General features: G+C 35.5%; 1 protein-coding gene across 1 annotated transcript in view; it reads left to right on the top strand.

Annotated features, from left to right (window-relative positions):
- The window catches only part of WDR27 (WD repeat domain 27), a 130,403-nt gene extending 110,386 nt beyond the window's left edge, over positions 1–20,017 (top strand). The window contains exon 24 of the mRNA XM_027777499.2: positions 19,454–20,017. Within this exon, the coding sequence (XP_027633300.2) occupies positions 19,454–19,501 (48 nt within the window). The 3' untranslated portion in view covers positions 19,502–20,017. The remainder of the gene's footprint in view (positions 1–19,453) is intronic.
- The last annotated feature ends 297 nt before the right edge of the window (positions 20,018–20,314 follow it).

Below are 20,314 nucleotides of genomic sequence, written 5' to 3'. Positions count from 1 at the left end.
AGGTTTAAAGGTAAATCTGTAAAGGATTGTAATCATCTTAAAAAATTCTTTAAAAAATAATATTTCATCAAAAAAACAGGACTAAAGATTTTCCCCATATTCTATATCATTATGTAACTAGAATATGTTTATAAGTTCAGGAAAACAATACTCTGAAAAAATGTCTTGACCTACATGACACATGTAAATTCTCCCTTTTTCTTGCTTGTGGTTTCTCGAGTGGTATAGCAGTATTTTCACTCTAGCTGCCTTCACAGCAGCCGTCGGTGGCAGGAAAGTCTTATCCCTGTCTTCAAATTCAATAAATGAAGGCACTAGGAGGCTGGGTTTCACACTTGGTCATGAAGGTTTGTTTTTTCCTGATGAAAACTAAAAGCAGCATGAGCACACACAGTGGTATTAAAATAGGGATTTAGACCTGTTTCCTAATCTGACTAGTTTAGCTCAGGCTTGAAGATACTCATGAGCTGGTGGTGGGCAGGGGTCCGTGAGGGTGGTTCTGGTGAACGGAACTGCTTTTTGTTGCTCTTCAGGAAAAGAGCTAAGTGTGGGCCCAGAAAATGCGTTAGCTGGGACAGTTGTTTCACCTGAGTGGTACAGAGAGATGTGCTTACTACATGGCAGACAAAGTCCTGTTGGCAACTCAGTGCAGAGGCTGGTGAGCGGCCTTGTCCCCTTGGCATGCCAGGGATGGCTAGGGAGGCATCACAGCCTGTGCTTTGACCAGATAACACACATGTGTAAAATGCCTGTAAGCAAGATGAATCAGCACACCCTAGTGTGGATGGTTTTCAAATTAGTTGTGAATCGTTAGTTTGAGCTTTCATCTAACAGTCTGGTGTCATCCAGCTAAATGAGTACTTTGAACTCATCAGAAAAGCCAGCGGCAGCCTTTATTGACTTCAGATAAATGACATTTATATTCTTTCAGAAACTGCACATAACAGGAATGAGCTACATTTACGTGTCCACAATTTTTCTTCTCATTTGATATGTGATGGTCTATTTTGCCATTAAATCTTTGCATCTCAGAAAGATCCTTGTAATTACCAATGTCAACAACAATCATCTCAAGATATAAGTTTAACTGGAACATTTTAGAATAATCATCTATGGAACAGCAAAACTTCAAGAAATGCTCTCTCTCCTCAAGACGATTATACATACTGTAGCTATCACGAATGGAAGATTCATGCCATGTGGCTGATGCTGCTGTACAGACTTGTAGCTGTCTTGTAGCTGCCTGTAAAGTAAAAAATCATCTATACTTTGACAAGTGGGTTTGCCCATTCTAAAGGCAGGAAAGCACTCAGATTTAGGGCTCATCCGTGCTTTTTAGTGTGTTAGATTCCAAGTGACAATAGCCCATGAGTCCAAGAATACAGCAGTGGAGTCTATAAAGGCACATTCACATTGCTATTAATAAGCTACCTAGATGTTTTTATGGACAAACTGTTGCAATGTGTCACGAAGCAGTGGGAAGATACTCTTTTCATGTGGTGAAGTCTCATTATGTTTTATGTTTTCCGACTGCCAGCAACTGTACTTCATTATCCATGGAAAACACATTTGGCTTCTTCTCTTCAAGGTTCATCTCAAGGATTACATTCAGTAGTTGCTTCCAGAGGCATGTTTGACACACGGGAATCTCCCTGGGCCTTCTGTTTTTTTCTTTGGGAAACTGATAATATAATACTGGTGCAATGATTTTTTATGAAATTACATTTCCATTACTTGGATCAGGAAGGTAGAATTCTGCAGTTCATGTATAAAGTTACATTTTAATCTCATGGTAAACTTTGTTGCATATATATGTTTATGGAAGATGCAAATATACATTTCCTTCTTTTCTAGGCCAGAGGAATAGACATCTAGATTTTTTTAATTTTTTCACTGTACTTTCACTTTAATAAATTTTGAAATACATGTCTATTCTCAGTCTGCCTAAAAGTCATTAGTAAATATCAAGAGGTTTTAGTTAATTTAGCTTGCATAAAAATATCATACTTTTTTTTTGTAGGGGCAGGGCAGTTCTTCAGCATTTCCATTAAATTAATGTTCTTTAAAAATTACATTGGTGGTATTTTTAGTATAAAAATGTATTTAAATATGTATTTAAACTTACTACATTTTGGTAATTTTTTTTGATGAGCGTGTAAGAATATTACTAACTAATAATTGCTTATTTTCTTTATTTAAATTGTTAAGCCAGAAGTAAACTAAAGCCACACACATTTTAGGATACTTCCTGTCACTGTAGTAGCTGCTAAAAGTTTTAGTGATATGTCTGCATTTATATCCATTTCTTTCAGACAACTGTTCTGAGAGAATGTTGATTTTCTATAAATAACAATTCTTTGTATATTTTAAAATCTTGTAAACTGTGGTGACAATTTAAACTGTATGTGTAGGTACCCTGAAGAAATGCATGTACTTGCAGTTCCTTTCAGTTGGGTCTAGATCTGCCAGGCACAAATGACTTCATTATGCTGCTTTGTGCCTATCAGTAATTAACACCTGTTTTTTTAAAAAGTGTTCTTTCTCACAGCTTTTGTAACGCATGAACTTTGTGCCAGTTGGAGAAATTTTGTAAATACCATATGGGGATAGAAACACACTACCCAAGATGAATCATATTGAAAAATTCCATTTACTCTTGTGTTTTGTTTTGAAAATGCTGAACGCAAGAAGTCATAAAAGTTCCTTCATATTGAAGATTTACTCTTTTGGTAGCTGTCTTTCTCTTGTGATACATTATTTCATGATGAAGTGGCTATTTTAAAATACGGACATTCTATGAGCATGTCAGGATTTTGAGGAAAAAAAAGAAAAAAATAATTAAGTAAACATGTTCGGTCACTTGAGTGTGGAATAATAAAGGAATTATCTGAGCCTGTTGAGTTCTGATATGTGTGCTTCAGTTTAAGGAAGAGAAATCCATTCCTCTGGTTTATCAAGGAAAATTATGGATATAAAACAACTGCTTTGAAGGGGACAGTCTGACTACACTTGTGTGGCTACGTTTGCATAAAAGAATTTGGTTTTTTAGTGTATTTTGCTGTGAGCTAATGTCCAGATTTTGAAGTGGAATTTGAAATTATACACCTGAGTAGGACACTAGTAAAACCTTTTTCATGTTTCCCTCAGTTTTTCTCGTTACTGAGTGAAGAGACAGGACTGTAATGACAATGATGTCATGCAAACATTAGCAGTCTCAGAGATTAAGGCAGTCTTTTGAAGAATGCCTGAGATGACATTTAAGTTGTTTCAAACCCATCATTAAAAAAAATGATCTGGAAACCATTCCTGATCATTTGTCCAGCCATATGAATTCTAAGTGTATTTGGCAGGCTTTCAAAAATGCTGTTGTGAGAATCTAGTAAAAATGTTTTCTACATTAAAAAATGGTTTATTAGACATTTTCATGCTGGTAATTATATATTTTCATTCTTTTGAATGTAATTGGATTTTGCTTTAATGTACCTAAGAGTTTGGCTAACCTTGGCGTCTTTCTCACATAGTAATGATTGAGGCCAAAAATGTACTCTATTACAGTCCTTCTGGTTGTTCATCACGTGCTATCTTCACATCTCTGCTTTGCCATTCTGATATCACAGAATCACAGAATGGTTGAGGTTGGAAGAGACATCTGGAGGTCATCTAGTCCAACCGCCTTTCTCAATCAGAGCCACTTACAGCAAGTTGCTCAGGACCATGTCTATTCAGCTTTTTAATATCTCCAAGGATGGAGACTTTACAATCTCCCTGGGCAACCTGACACCAATCTGAGTGCTTTAATATTGCCTCCAATATACCATAATTGTGACAAAGCCTTTATTAACAGTGCCCCATATTTAAGTGGAATAGGAAAGACATATGTTTGGATATGTGGCTGAAAAAATTAGCAGCCAGATTAGCAGTCATCCTCTGATTTGTGCAAATTTGTGTCTGCTGCACAGAACTTGAGCTGGGGTACTACAAGGAAAGGAGAATTGTACAGAATTGTGACATACCGTGGAATGTGGAGTATTCTTAGTCCAGCCATGAAACTTTCAAAAAGAATTCCTTAGAAACAGCAGTCATGGAAACACTCTTAAAACCTCTTTCCTAGTTTGTTGCCCAATAATCAAATGAGTGGGGGCCTGGAAGAGACTTCTAATTGGAGGTGTAGGGGTAGAACACCTTTTAGTTACAGAAAATATCTTGACAATATATGAAAAAGATCAACATTTCTTGATCTAGAATATACTTTTTATTCCATGTTCTATACTAACTTTGTAGGGTATAGTCAGTGCCAGTTATTAGGTTCATCTGGAAAGGAATGACAATGAGAAGACTCCTGTGCACATAACTGCAGCCACATGCCATACTATATACTGGAGGTTCTCTCCCTGGCATCTGTTTCTCTTATGCAGTATCAGTTCTTTGATTGTACCCAAAACCATGGTAGCCCTTGTCTAGAAGAGCTAGCAGTTTGAAATATATATAGGAAGCAAATATTAAATAAAGCTTTCAGAACATAAAAGAAGTATGTCATGGATCACAGTAGACAGCCAACAGTTAACAGCAATGCAGCTCATGTTTATGAGATATTTTCAGGAAAGTGTTCTAGGCTATGAATCCTGAGTGAAGTGAGTTTCCCACTGCCTAGTCCGTGGTAAGTCACTGAACCCTGGGAAAGGAAGAAGTTAAGGCACGTCCTTGATTTCATCATTTTTCTGTTGGCCCTGTTGGCAAACGGCTCCCTAGTCAGCATGCTGCTCTTATGGATTTCATTCTGAGATGCACACCTCTTCTTATGCCATTTCATGGAAAGCTGAAGTGACCATCCTGAGAATTAATTGCATGGTCAAATTTTGTGGTAGAAAGATTATTTGTGACTGAGATGTTTTGCAACTATGATATCAGTCAAAACAATGAAAATTTTGAGTTACAATATGGAAAGCAGTAAAATTATCCAGTTTAAATCTGGTCAGAAATGAGAATCTGTTACAAAGACTCTCATTGTTTCTTACAGTTGAGAATATTTTTATTTTTGTGTAGCATGTCGATTCCACATTTCAATTTCCTCAAGATTTTCAAGTTTAGTGCTCTCTGAGTCTCTTTTTGTGCTACAGAAGAGATGTGACAGTCAATATGAATAGCTAAAGCAGAAGTGGTAATCTTTGTTGGTGGTATAAATCACAAACCCTTAGAGATTAATTCCAGCTTCTTGTACTTGCTGGTGACTTTCCTTTTGATTCCAGTGGGAGCAGGGCTTCATCCAGGAATATGGACATTTTCCAGCTTTTTATCAAAAAGCAAAGAAGCACTGACTCTTGAGTATGAACTCTCAATGGAAATCTTAGATGTGAATGTTGCCAGGCTGTTTAGTTACTATACATTCTGAAGAAATAGTATAGGTTTACGTTGTGTTATTTTAACAATGGAAAGATGTAATCATTCTACTACTTTTATGTACATGAACCAGCAAAGTAAGATATTTTAATTCCCTCAGCATAATATCCTGAAGCAAACCACCTGTATTTTACATTCTGTTGTGTGTTTTTATATGTTGATTGATATGTATTTATAAAGGCAGAGTAATACTAACACAGCACTCATGTTTAAATGCAGCTTTCTGAACCTCTGTTCAGTAGGAAAGGCTCTGAGGTTTTCTTTATCTGAAGCACAACCAGCACATAACCAACTTCTGAAGTTTGAAGAAAGTAAAAATAAACTTTATATATGTGCATGGATATGAACTCATGCATATATGCCCATATAAACAAGCATTGTTAACATATGGTGTGATTTTACCAGCGGAGGGGTAAAGCAAGGTTATAGCAGAAGAGGAAAAGTTCATGGTATGTTGCCTTTTTTTCCAATGGGAGCACATACATACATTCACAAAGTGGGTGGGCATCCCATTAGACCTGAAGGCAGAGGCTGTGTAACCTAGGTCATTTCAAGAAAGGGCACATATATCCCACTCCTTTGGACAGGAGCATGGTTTATATGTCTGCTGTATATTGGGTTTTACGTTTAGAGGTTTTGTCAGTTCATTTGTGTGCTTGCAGAGAAACATTTTATTGTTTTACTTCTTTTCTTTCTGTGCATTGTGACTACTACATTTTCTCTTGTTTCTTAGTACAAAATGGTTCTAAACTATGGCTTCTAGTACCACTCTTTCCTGCATTTCTTGGCTTTATTTTTTTTTTTTCCTGTCAGTATTTTTGCTTGTGAACTGTGTACACAGTAGTTACTCTGTTGAGAGACTAGTCTTTCCTTTTTGCTTTCTTTGTGAAGTCAGTTTTCTTGGGAACGTTGTATCATACTCAGCAAGATGCCACTGTGAAAGCTTTTGGTGTTAAAAGATGTACTTTTCCTCTTCTGGTTTTATATTGGCTGATGATGGCCATATGAACTGCTTTGATTATCTTAGAGATCAATGAAGAAACATGCCCAAAAAAAGCAGGAGTAACCGCCTAATGTCTATTAAACTGTATGCCTGAGCTTCATTTCATGTCTGGGAAGCAGGCTGATAGCGCAAGACCAGAATTGCTCACCGTCCCTCATGAGGGGTGGCAGCACCCGCTGTTCAGCAGTCAGCCACAAAATGAAGTGATAAGCCAGAGGTAAAATTGCTTAAGGAAATCTGATCAGAGCAAGACCCATTAACCTTCTTAGAACTTCTTAGTTTGCAGAGAGGCCTTCGAAAGCTTACCCAGTTTGTGCAACCTGTCTTTATGAGCAGCATAGCTGGATGGTGGTGATGATGATTATCTGATATTGCCTTTTTGACCAACAAAGATCTCTGATGACCACCACCTCCTAAGGCAAACTAATGATTCTTATCTTACTTGAATGACCAATATCTGTTAGCACATACCTATCTCTAAGGCTTTAGCAACATATAGAGGATTTAAATGGCAAACATGAAAAGTCAAAGTAAATTAGATCTTGAAAAAAATCTCAATATTGCAAAAATAAAATTATATTTATATATAAATATGAAAAGAAGCAAGAATATAAGTGAGCTGCTATGTTGTGAGGATAACAACATGATTAAGGTAATGTAGTGTGACAGAAAAGTCTAAAAGAATTCTGTTCTTCATTTCTTACTGATGTTGATGCAAGGGAAGGGAAATGGGAGCCAAAGAAGAATTAGTAGTGGTAACGAGGCATAGAAAAGGAATGCTGGCCAAACTGGAAGGAAACCTTGCAGCCTGCAGAAATTAGAAATGTCCTTGCTGTAAGACTTCTGTTGTCTGAGATGTGTTTCCCCTTCGTCTTCTACAGTTACTTCAGCTCTGTTTTTCAAACAAGTCAAAATAAGTTCAAACTTTTAATTTAACAGGAAACTTGCTAATTAGTCTAGTGGAATTGGAATATTTATATAATTAAGTCCTCTGAAGTTGCTGTTGGCATTCTGTACAGCCATAGTCTTGCAAAGGAAGTCAGAACAACTGATGAAGTGCCTTACATATATATATATATATATATGGTATGTTAAAGATCTTAATTACAGTCCTGGTCCTGGAGAAGCCAACTGGAGTTTTGCCTTTATTGTACTAAGGGATAAAATCCCTGCCTTAGATATGGGGGCCTGCTTAGAAATTTAAATAATTCTGAATGCTTTGTAAAGCAGTAATGGTTTGCCTGAACCTCAGGTATGAGCATGGATTAGACATAAATGGCTCACTCTTGTTTTGAAATGTCTTCTCTTTTTTTTTTTTTTTTTTTATTTTTTTAACTTCAGTATTTTCCTCAATATTTATAGTGTTTTATTCCTCTTCCCTGTCCCTTAACCCAGGAAAAGATTAAATAAGTTCTTCCATTTTTCTGGGTTTTGCTCTTTCCAGTTCTTCATTATTGAACTTTTATGTCTGTAGTTTCTTAATTTGAGACCTGAAATATACAGTAAAATATGTACTATGATTACCTTTTGAACAAATATTCAGCAGGAAACTAAAACTATTATGTTTTTCTTGGACTCTTCCTTATGTTTATGTAAGATCCATTTCAAATTATATTCACAAAACTGGAAATACTGATTTTTCTTTTTTTTGGTCTTCTATCAATCCCTATCCACTCTAGATTTCCTCCCTACTATTTTCTTCTGGATTTGAAAAAGCTGAACAAAATTTACAAGAAAAATATTTTTTTGCGTCTTGTAGTTAAACTGAGCAGTACATTGATGTATGATTTTAATTAAAAGTGAAACAGCTGAGATGTGCATTTGAAAGGACTGGATAATTCTGATGGAAGGCTACTTTAAGAATTTATATATAGTGTATTTACCTACTTCCATTGCTGTTGCCTTGTAATTGCACCTATGACAAATCAAAAATGTATATTTTATACTGAATTTTTTTTAACAATGATATCTGTGCTTCCAGAGCAAGGGGTTAAGCTACATGTCTAAAGTGATAATATGTAATATGTAAGACTTAAATACCCCCGTGATGTGGGATGTGAAGTATGGCATTCTCTTGTCACAAGAGATGTGGTATGTAGAGAACTTTCCCTTTTAATCACAAAACATGGAGAGTAACTATTTGTACTTTCCTTTATTGCTGTGCTTCAATACCTGTCCTGGGTCTATCATTTCTGGAAGAGAAAAGTGTAATTCATCCTCTAACCTCACACCTATTTCCTCAGTATTGTTGTTTGTAATTTTTTTTAAGCAGTGCAAACACAGTCCCATCAGCAGGGTGACCCCCAAGCCCCTGTTTTTAAGTGAGTAGTACACTATGTTTGATAAATACTAACCTGAAGCAGAATTAGCTGCTTCAGAGTGTCAGGCTCCATGCATTCCTCGAGCAGTCCCCTGAGGGGTTAGACCACCAGGATGGAGTGTCTGTTGAGACAGAACTTAATGCTGGAACCAAATTTAATAAATAGAAGGTTGTATGAAAAAACAATTGTACTTAATGAGTCCTTTTCTAAGTCCACTTTTTGTTGCTAAGATGTTTGGGGCTTTTAAAGTAACTTTACTTTTTCTTTTACACTTCATCTTTCTGCTTGCTGTGAAATCAATAACAAAAATAATAATAAGTTTTGATATAAACCCAGGTATGATGTCATAAAGCCCAGGCCAATATAACAATTTCATTAAAAATTTAAAAAAGTTTGGAGAAAGAAAGCATCTGTAGTGAGCAAAACTTACGCTAAAGAAAGAAAAAAAATATTTATTGAGGTTCATGATATGAATTTTATATGAGACACTCTTCTACTAGTTCTCCTGTCAAGCCACACTTCATATATGAGTGCTTAAAACATGAATGTTATGTTAATTGAACCATTCTCCAATGTTGCCGCTGCTCACCCCATCCTTATTATTAAGTCTGACATTTTTATTTTCAGTTATTTTTTAAGTTGTCTCCTTTAATTTGTATTCTAGCAGCTGGGATTTGATGTACTGATATGTATTTAGTTTTGTAAAGAACATTTACTACTACTTTGTCCTTGTGCTCTGCACACAGGAGGGTCTACTGCCAAACTGGCATGCTTTCTGGAATGGAAATATTTAATATGGCCCTTTAAAAGAAAAACAGCATTTGGGGGCCTGTGTAAGTTGTCATTAATAGTACAGCAGCAAGCAGTGAAACTAGACTTTTTGATTGCTGTGAGTTGTAAAGAGTAACTAAATTAGTATGTTCCAGTTATCGGCTTTTTTACATCAAGATCTGACTCAATGCTCCTTGAAGTTAGAGGAAACTCTCTTGCTGCACTTAGCAAGTGTTGGCTTTTATCTTAAAGCTGGAAAATGAGCAAAGCTTTCCATAAAATCCTATTCTGCATCAGAACACTCAGAGGATTTGCATTGCTGTGGTATTGACTTACCTTCTAGTAGTGGTATAAACATTATAACTAACTTCTGTAAGTTAGTTACAAGTAAGTATACTTATATACTTACATATACTTATAGATATATATAAGTAAGTATTTGTTTCTTCATTAGCTCTAGAGGCAGAAAAATATGAAGTGGATTATATTCTTTCAGATCAGGGTATTTAATTTGTTTTTTATTATCTTGCTGATAGAAGATTTTTATATAATTAGACAGATTCTTATCTATGTTTGAGAAGGCAAAGTCAATTAAACTAGACCCATTACAGGAGTCTGTAGTTATTTGGCGTAGCTTATTCCTGCACATCAGATTTAAACAAAAAAGATTTCTGAATGTTAGTATAGAAGCAAGAAGACAGATTTAAGATTGCTTCACATGTTATATTTTGGTCAAGTAAATTTCACACTTCAAAATGCTTATTTGGAATTACTGGGTTTACTTGCCTGTAAAAATGTCATGTTAAATATAGATGAGAAATTTGCTTTTTTTGAGCACATAAATAATACTTATGAAAAGCTGACAGCCAAGAGATGCGGGTGCTGAAATGGGTAATATATTTAAAAATATAATACCTTAGAGAAACTGCCCAGGAGATTCCAGGAACATCTGTTCAGAATAGATGAACTTAATATGAGTCATACAGCAACTAAGATTTTAAAACTGAAGGCTGGGTTTCGGATGACACTTCTATGAAAGATCAAGATGCAGAAATTCTGTATTCTCACAGGTATGTCAGAGGGTAGAAATAGTCAGGTAGAAAATAGAGGTTAGGCTGCCAAGAATGGAATTAGTGACAAATTTGTACAAATTCTAAGAAATAAGATGGGAAAATGGAATGGACAGCACTGGGTGAAGGCAACCCTGGGTGATCTGTTAGGCTTATCACAAATCTAGTGGAAGAAGGGTAATCAGTGAGATATTGCAGTACGAGATTAAAAAATGTACGGGTAACAGACTAAACCTTGCTGTCAGTGGAGTTATGCTTTATGTTAAAGACAGCGTAGAAGAGAGCCAAATAAGTAATGAAGAGTCCTGTACAGGCTGAAATTCCCGGTCTGTATAGGAAGAGTAGAGTATTGGACTTATATCCTAAGAACAAGACCAGGGTAGTAACACTGTCAGTGTTATGACAGATCAGCGAGGCCAGAAAGGTCCATTACCCTGCCTTATCAGGAGGTATGAAGAGATCAGATTTTAGATGTGAAGAAAGCTAAGAACTTTTCATGGTGAGGGAGACCACCAGAGTCAAGCCTTAACTATGATACTAAATATGTAGAAATTGTATCTGGCTCAGGAAGTCATAGAATCATAGAATCATCTAGGTTTGAAAAGACCCTTAAGATCATCAAGTCCACCCATTCACCTAACACTAGATTAGGTCCTAGTGTTAGGTTCTCTAACATTGAGTGTAGGTGTACCTACCTTCAAGCTGCAAGAGTATCTCACTCTTTCCAAGGTATTTGATTATAGCACTCTTGGAGAAAACTCCAACATGGAGTCTAGCTAAGTGGATCTTTGCTCCAATACCTATTCCTCTGTCCAAATAAAAGCATTTGAATAAACACACAGAGAAGTCTGGACAGGAATTTCAAATATGTTCGCATGTTTGGCTTTGCCAAAGTATCTATTTGCTGTAATAATTTTAAGAACTTTAAATGACAGGAAGCCCAGGTCAGTCTATAAAATAAAGATCTGTTGCTTTCAGATTTGTGTTTCTTGAATGTTTTATTTGAACAGAAAATTACAAATAAAAATACGAGGTTTTAAGGATCAGGTTTTGTTATGAAGGTTCAGTAGGAAGCTGAGTTAGATGACCTCTATAGGTTGCATTCAGTCATCTTTTTCTTTTAATGTATCTAGGTGATTTTCTTGTGTGACTAGTAAAAATACCGCATATGGGACATCTGTTACTTTATTCGTAAGTTTTCTGATGTGGTTCTACACATATAGGTGGTCTGGAAAATTTTCTGTTCTTTGCCCTCTACAGCTCCAGCTTGCCAACTCTGAAGCATTGTTTGCCTATTATAAGTTCAGTAATTTGGCTTTCTTTACAGTTATCCTTCCTACCAGTCCTAGAAAAGACTTTCTCCTTTTTAAGGCCCAAGCCCTACCATCCCTATATATACATTATTAGTGACAACTGTTTTAATGTCTTATTCATGGTGGCCTCTGAACTTGGGTTGCTCTAGATATGCAAACCATCTCTGATATTGAAGACATATCAAACATATTTGAGACACTAAAAATTAGGTGTGATGAATTCTGCATTGTGTTAACACTTCTCTACGCCACACGGAGTTTATTTTAGACGTGCTTGGATTCACTTTGTGGAAGTCTTCTGTTCTTCAGTGATTTCTGTCTGGAAATCAGAGATGTGGACTACGTGTTTGAGGGAAACAGAAATAAAGCAATGTACTTGATCTAGCCTACCCTTGCACTGAGCATAATGGGAGGAAAAATGTGAGCATATAATTTATGGGCACTATGAATACAGAAGAGTCCTCAGCTCCTGAATGACGTTACTTGAAAGGTTTTGGCTTTGAAGGGACCTTAAAGATCATCTAGTTGCAACCCCCCTGCCATGAGCTGAGACACCTTCCTATAGATCGGATTTCGCGAAGACATATGAATGTGTTTCCCCCCTGTATGATTATGTGTGTGTATGCTACACCTCAAGGAATTATGTTTAAAAGCTTCTAACCTTTTTTTTTTTTAATGTATTTTCTCCTCAGTTCTCATTTCTGCAACAGGAAAGCTATCTTAACAATTAAAACTTCTGTCTTCTGTCTGTGAAAAAATATGTGGCTTTGATCTAACTGAACACTTCAGAGTGTAGCTGTCAAATTAAGCAACCATCTTTCAAGAAAACATACCTTTTTGAAGTGCTACTTACATGTCTTCTGTTCCTGGCTTAGACCACAAAACCAGTGTTGTTAAAACCTTAATGTACTGTAGATCTTCAGGGGGAAAGGTGGTGAATTCTACATTGCTTTAGACACCACTTTCTGAACAGGAAAAATATAATAAAAGTCAGTTCCATAGTGTTTCCTTTTTCTTTTGCTCTTGATTGTTGCTAGCTGTTAAACTAATGCAAAATTCAAGAGCAACAGTATATACTACAGGATTCGTGGTTTTGTTTTCATTGATAAAGATTAGTGTTTAATGGCATTCTTATCAATTTCATTTCAACCACATCATTTACTTTCTGACAGTTTTGTACTGCAGCTGTTAAGTGTGCCAGGAGTAAATTCAGAGGTTATATCTACCCTTTCAAAGGTAATAAAAACAAAAATCTGTTCTAATAGACATTGACTATATCCATTGAAGCGAGATCTGAGTTGTTTCCTAAAATATATATATCAGTCTAGGTATGACCAGTATTGATTAAGAATCTGGAATTTTATAATATCATAGAAGTATGTAATATAAAAATGAATGCAAATATATATTTAATTGATGTTAAAAACATTACAGTTATAATTTTATTTCTGATATAAGTTTAGATTTGTGAGTTTTTAAAGAGTCTTGGCATGAAAAGATTTCCATTGGCATTTGAAGTTTACCATTTTAGAAGTAAAGCAGTGGTCAAACTCCTGTAGGATTTACAGCATTGGTTTGGAATGTGGCTTGTTGTCAATGGCCTGAAATTGAGATTTATTCTATCAGTGAGTAATGTTTGTTTGTCTGCTGTAATATGTGGAATAAAAGGTGGTGTTTGCTCATGTGTGCCACACTTCAAACCCATTGATCCATGCCCCTTCCCCCCCCCCCCCCCCCCCCCTTCTCATAATTAGCTGAAAAGCATGAAACTAAAGATACTATTGAATGGCAAAAGAGAGATACGAGTTCTATCTATATTTTATCTGTGTGACTAAGTTCAAGTTTATTTTCAAAATAAATACTTGCTAAGATGACTTCTGTGTAGTTTATGTTTGAAGTCACATTGAGAGGTTATCTTTCATTTGGCTTTCCCGAGTGTAAAAGGCATGAATAAGAGAAGCCTGTGACACTGAATAGTGTAGAGAAGGTTGAATTATTTAGTTTAATTTCTGCTTTCTGAGTTTATGTGAATAAAAATGAAGAGAGAATTAATTAAACTTGCTTAAAGAGTCTCAAAACAAACTCCAAAACTTACTATATTGATATGACTCCAAGTTCATTAAACATATAAATGAACCAGATGTTTATTAGGTCTGAAATTCATGAAAAACAGATTTCACTTTTACCATTAGTTCTTTAGAACCATCTGTGCTGCCCTGACTGGTGATACCGGTCTATCCCTAGTTCCTACATGGGTAAGTCCCTGCCCCTTCCTCCTGCAGGGGCTGCTGCCTGTGCCACTTGCTGGTGCACCTTCCATGCCCAGCGCTGCCGGCTGTGGCACAGCAGGACCAACTGTGCCAGTCTGTGGGGTGAGTGGGACACTGTGCTGCAGGATGGGATCCCACCATCCAGCTGCAGGCTCACAATACCTATGAGGGTCAACAGAAAAGTTGCAATTGCAGATCAATTTGGTGAGTGTTTTTTTCAATCTTTCTTTTTGAAGAAGAGAAATGGCTAGCTTGTAACCAGAACAATTCACTGTGTGATGGGCTCTGGCATAACACTTCTTGGTTCTCTGCAAAATCAGTGGTTCTGGTTTTGAATAGCTTTTATAGATATTGATTTTAGTATGTAAATTATTTATATAAAATCACTTGAGGGGAAAAGAAACTAGGTACTTTTTTTTTTTTTTTTTACTTTGACTGTTATTTGCTGTTTATTACTACATAGCACAAAAATTGTCGTGGTTGGGAAGCACTTCCATATAAACAGCTTCAAAACATTAACTTAATAAACCAGAAGGCTATGGAAGATTACTTTAAACTCTGAATTTACTGTGTATGCTGTTTGATAGCAGTGTAATGAATTAGCATTTCCTTTGAAAAGCATGTATTTTGTTGTTAGGTTTTGGTGTATTGAAGCACAGGTAATGGCAAGCCTCTGTAACAAGTGGAATACGAGTCCAGATAATGTTAAAAAGATGGCCTTGAACTAAAGTCTAATGTAAAGATGCCACTAGGACATTCAAAAGCAGATGTAAAAAAGTGTGAGTTAAATTAGAAATGTGTGTTTTCATATAACTTGGTATGTTTACTTTACCTCTCAAGTACATGGTGGAATGCAGAAAGGCTCTAAACTTCCATAGTGGTCAGTCAGCAGTCACAAGCTCTTGTGCAAAAGTTGGAGTTGCAATTGGTGTTTCAACAATATTCAAGTTATTTATATGTTAATATTTTTCCAGTCTCATATGCAAGTATTACTAAAAGTTCAGTATGCTATTCTTTCATTTCTGCTTTGATCGCTTTTTGCTATCATATCAATACATGGCACCTAAGAAAATGAAGGGAACAATAGGATTAACTGACTAGCTAAACCATAAATAGATACTTCCCTGAACAATGATTGCTACTTCGAAAATACAATCTGTGGCAGTTATTCCTATAAATAGTATATGACAGCTTGAACTGAAGAATTCTTTATCTTTTTGAAGCTCGAGAGATGACTTTACAGACATATTAATCCACATAATCTGCTTCTGGCAGTTTTGGTTCTACATGTACCTTTTTATTTTCAAAGAATAGTTTGAATAATGAAAACTAAAAATAGTAAACCCCTAAAAACTGTATTCCCATCTGGTCTGCTGAGATAATGGATTTTTGGCAAGGTGATACTTTTTGCTGTGCAGCTAGTGGTCCTTTTTAAGATTTTAGATTTTAAAGATGCATATTATAGATATTATTATTTGCATATTATACATATTTACGTGTTTATACTAACTAAAAGAAACTAAAGTCATGTTATGTGCCTATAACTTGAAACTAGCTGGAATTGCTTCAATTCTTATTATTTCCTGAAGTACCATATGTCTTGAAGCTACAGTGTATACACATAAGCATGTTGTATGAAATATTAAAGAAAAATATTTGTTACATGCACCTCTATACAAAACCAACTGTTTGTGATTGTGGCTTAAAAAAGTCCAGGCCTGTAATTTACAGCACTTTTTTTTAATGTGGTGTCACTACAGAAGCATATTTCCCACCCTTCAAAGATAATTCTAAAAAAAATATATACTGTGTTGTTATAAAAGGAAATTCAGTAGGCAATGTCTTGAAATTCATTGTTAAATGACAGCCTTCCAACACCACATGTCACTGTTTTAACTTTATTGCAGTAAACTTTTATCTCTTCTGCAGCCTACCAAATAGAGGAGGAGGACTGTGTTCAAGCACTCATTCTCCCCTTGCTATGGCCCCAGGTGTCATTCATAGGTGCTTTCTAAACCTTGAAGCTTCTGTAAAAAGCTCTAAAATGCACAAAACCTTCACCTTCTTCTCTGCCTTACTTGAAGGTCTTTTCTTCACTACTTCATATATCTATTGACATGAAAAATAGTATGTGTTGCCACACACCCTCTAATATTCCATAATGTTCTAGTGTTTGTCCCGTAGGAAACCTTTACATAGGTTTCAAATTGTTCACAGAATTGATGCCAAAATTGAAGTATGCAATAGTAAGACAGAATTATTTTTTAAAATTTATAGTAGTATATTGACATAACTACTATAGAGATTTGAAATATAATTTAAACCACAAATTTGGAGTAGCATGTTTGGGAACTGAGGGCTTTGAGTGAAGTAATATATGCTGACACTTTTTGAAAATAATATTGGCATGAGAAATATTATTTTTTTCTTTAAAATCTTATTTAAATGTCTATGGATTCTAAATATAACTAAGTGTATTCTTTATTCATCAATTTTTATAGCTCTTAAGTGTAATAATTCAGGAATTGCACGGGTCCTACAAGTTAGATTAATATTTATTGCTATTATTACTATTATAATTTCAGCTAAAATTTCTATATTTTCTGAAATGTAACACACTGTAAAACTGTTGTTATGCCTGTTCTGCATTTTTCTGCAGTCACTTCTGAAACAAGTATGCCACTTTTACAAGTGAAAATGCTTTTTTAGCGATCAGGCATAGAAATTTATTCTAAAAATCTGAAGGCTAAACTGTACTGCCTCTGAGCATGTACTAGCAATTTAGTTTGTGAAATGTGCTTTTGAAGTGAATCTCCCAGTTGTCCCTACTCATCCAACTTTGCTTCTCATTGCTGTACACTCACTGGGGGTATGAATTGGACTTGTCTCTGATCAAGTCAAAACCAAAAGATGAACTCCAGGGATCCACGCAGTGTGCTGACAGAGTTTCAGTCCATGGGACTAGAGTAGAGCTAGTCTACATTAACCCTTCTAATGCCTAAAAATAACCTGATGGGACCCCAGTCTGAGGAGGAAGAAAATCCCCACCATCAACACTGTAGTCCTCCCAGGAAAGAACTCAGGATGGTAGTAGCTCACTGACCCCATATAAAAACTCTCTTTTTGATGAAACTTTTCTGTAATCATTAGGCAATTTTTGGATTAAAAGTCCCTTTTTAACTGTCTAATGATTGTTTTATTTTGATTAGGGTTTTTAAACGTTGGTTGGACTAAAATAAGGATAACTGCTGGCTCTGTATATAGGTTATATTCCTTTTGTCCGTGGCAAGATACTGAGTATAACAGTTTGCAGGAGAAAGATGTAATCAAAGGGCAGCCTCTCTTACCTACTGCCAAGGAAAGCAGGTTGAAAAAGCAGAAGAAAGGGAAAAGGAAGGAAGAAAACTTGTGATACAATCAGTGGTGTAGAACACATGACCAAAAAGGAGAGATCTGCAAACCAGAGGGTGGGCATTTTTAGTTCAGCCAGCATTTTAATGGTTATGCGGTTTAATATTGCCAAAAGTATGGAAGGTGGTTAGATAGAGTAAAAGGATACTTTTTAATGGATAATAAAAACAGAGGACTCTGGAAGAAGAACATAATAGTAGTGTAGGGAATACATTTATATTTAGCAGGTGGAAGCCAAGCAGTGTTTCAGTACTGTCAGAGAATATGACGTGAGGGATTGACCACACACTGCAGTTTTTGAGGTTCAGATTGGACATCAGAAAAAAAAAAGGCACTAGGAAGACAGTGCAATGCTGGAACAAGTTGTGAAATTTCCTTGTAGTTTTTCAAGATTTAGGCTTGAAATAGACATAGCTATGCTCTTCTAATGTTTTCAGTGGTTGCACCTAGAACAGGAAGATAGACCAGATGACCTCCTTGGGCCTTGTAAAAATTCAGTTTATTTACAGTTAGTTTATTTTCAATTGAAAACTAAACAAGGTTTCTGTATTATCTCCCAGAATAATGAATCTTCAGTTAGAATAGGATCCATCTCTGATTTCTCAGGTTAGGTCAGTTCTTTTGTGATAACATGAAATACTGTTAAAAGTATTTTCTTTTTTCCCACAAGATAAATGGGTATAGAAAGGATACATTACTTAGATATTTTGTAGGTATATCATCTTTCCAATAATAAGTTATAGAGGTAGATAAGGAGCTAATAGAAGTCTTTGGAAGGATGTAATAGTCTTGGATAGCTGTAAAATATACAGTTGGAAAAATTAGTTTGGACAGTTCTGGATAGTCTATAAGATGACATAAGTGAGAGGGAGAAAGAAGAAAATAAGAGAACAAAAGCCACTGTCTTGGGGGATAATAATTGTGAGAGATTAAAGTAATTCATCATTGGAGATACTGAAGGAGGGAATACAAAGCCAAGAAAATAATTTATTGACCGCAGATCCACTTTATCCAAAGAAAGAAATCAAATGAGTAAACACATAAAAAAAAGAACAGATCAAGAAAAATGAGGATGAGAAAAGTTAACCAGATGAACTGGTTAGAGCATGAGACACATCTTTTGTTCCAGCTCTTCAGATTTTTATCACTGGTATGAATAACTGCAAAACCTAATATGCAAGGAGTAAACATCCTGAATAAAAGGTGCCATTTGTAGATCAAGCTTCTGAGCTACAGCAAGTAGTGTAGCTCAGTGCTTGTTTGTAGAAGTAATTGCAGAAAATAGTTTTTGCTTTTATTTTGTAATTAAGGTTTTGTGAGATTGGTAAAAGAAACCTAATGCAGTTGAAGGCTCTTTATGTAAGTCTTCAAGACTTGCTGACTTGCCTCTTCATAAAGGTTTGTGGCCTTTTTCAACATACTTTATGACAAAGGAAATTCTATACTACGTTTAACACCAATAAAAATCAGAAAACTGCATTTGTTGGTGTGCCTTATTTAATTCATAGTGTTGTCCATCTTCTTTTATTCCAGCTTTTTCTTATTTCTTCCATGCTCCCTTCTTGAGTCATACACAGTGAAGTCTGTTTGACTTTCTATGTGGTTTAAACATATGCTTTGGTTTTACAGACTGTTGATGTGTTAGTGGATGTTGACACAAATTTGAAAATAGTTGGAAAAGAAAAATCTAAGTAAAATGGAATTTTCAGATTAGCTTGGTTGAGAAGAGTCTATAGGATAAGTTGTTCTTTTTTTGAAATGAATCTTGGACCTCTTAACAAAAAAGTAATTTAAGTATCTTCTTAGCGATCTTCATTCAGTTTGTTGCCCTAAAGCGAAACTCACTCACTGGAAAGATGTTTATAAAAGCCATATGTTCTTCTCTTTTGAACTGCAGCTCACCACAGCCACCTTGGATGGCAAACTCCAATTGTTTCTACCCTGATATTTGCCAGCTTGTGGAGCTTTGGCCCTGGTGCTCTGATCATAACGACTTGCTGAGAGAAAGGAGACTGGTAATTGGCCATAGGCAAGCAGCGTAATATTCCCTTTTAAACTGCATCTTGCTTCTGACTTTGTTTTCTGCAAGTTCCTCAAGCTGTTCTCAGAGTTTTTCTATTGTACAATCTGTTACTTTTATTGCAAAAATAGGGCAAAAGATCAAGAAAAGAAAGAGATTACTCATTCTGACTTCATTCTAGCAAATCACCACAGAAGTAACTTTCAGAGGACTTTTTGGGTGCTTATAGTTAGGCATATTCTGTAGTGCTTTGCTAGACTGGGACCACTTTACATTGAAAATGCAGTTAAAATAACAACTGTTACATTTTTAAAGCTAGATCTGCCTGTGACCATATATTTAATTTTTAAAAATTTAGGTATTTCAATCTGAAAGAGAGAAGAATTGTATATCTTTCTGTAATGCCATGAGAATTGCTTTGGGGTTACTGGAATCAGCATGGTTGTTTGAAGGCAGAATTTTACTGGTTTGCCCTTTATCCTACATTCTGTAAATTTCATAGGGAACATGTGAGAAAGATCTTATATTTAAAATATTACTTTCTTGCTACAGTCTGATATTATTAAAACATCTTTAAATGTAAAGAAACTATTTCTGTCCTTTAACAGCTTTAAATGTTTTTTTTTTTAAAAATTAAACAAATATGAAAATAAAGTTATGGGGAAAAAATGTTCATTTCTTGTATTCTTTATAGTTTACTTGTCTTGATTCTAGAAATGATTTGTTAGACAACTGTTT

This window comes from Falco peregrinus, chromosome 7, assembly GCF_023634155.1.
Source record: "Falco peregrinus isolate bFalPer1 chromosome 7, bFalPer1.pri, whole genome shotgun sequence".
Lineage (NCBI taxonomy): Eukaryota > Metazoa > Chordata > Aves > Falconiformes > Falconidae > Falco > Falco peregrinus.
Note: the sequence above shows the minus strand (reverse complement) of the source record. Positions and strands in the feature narration are given on the sequence as shown.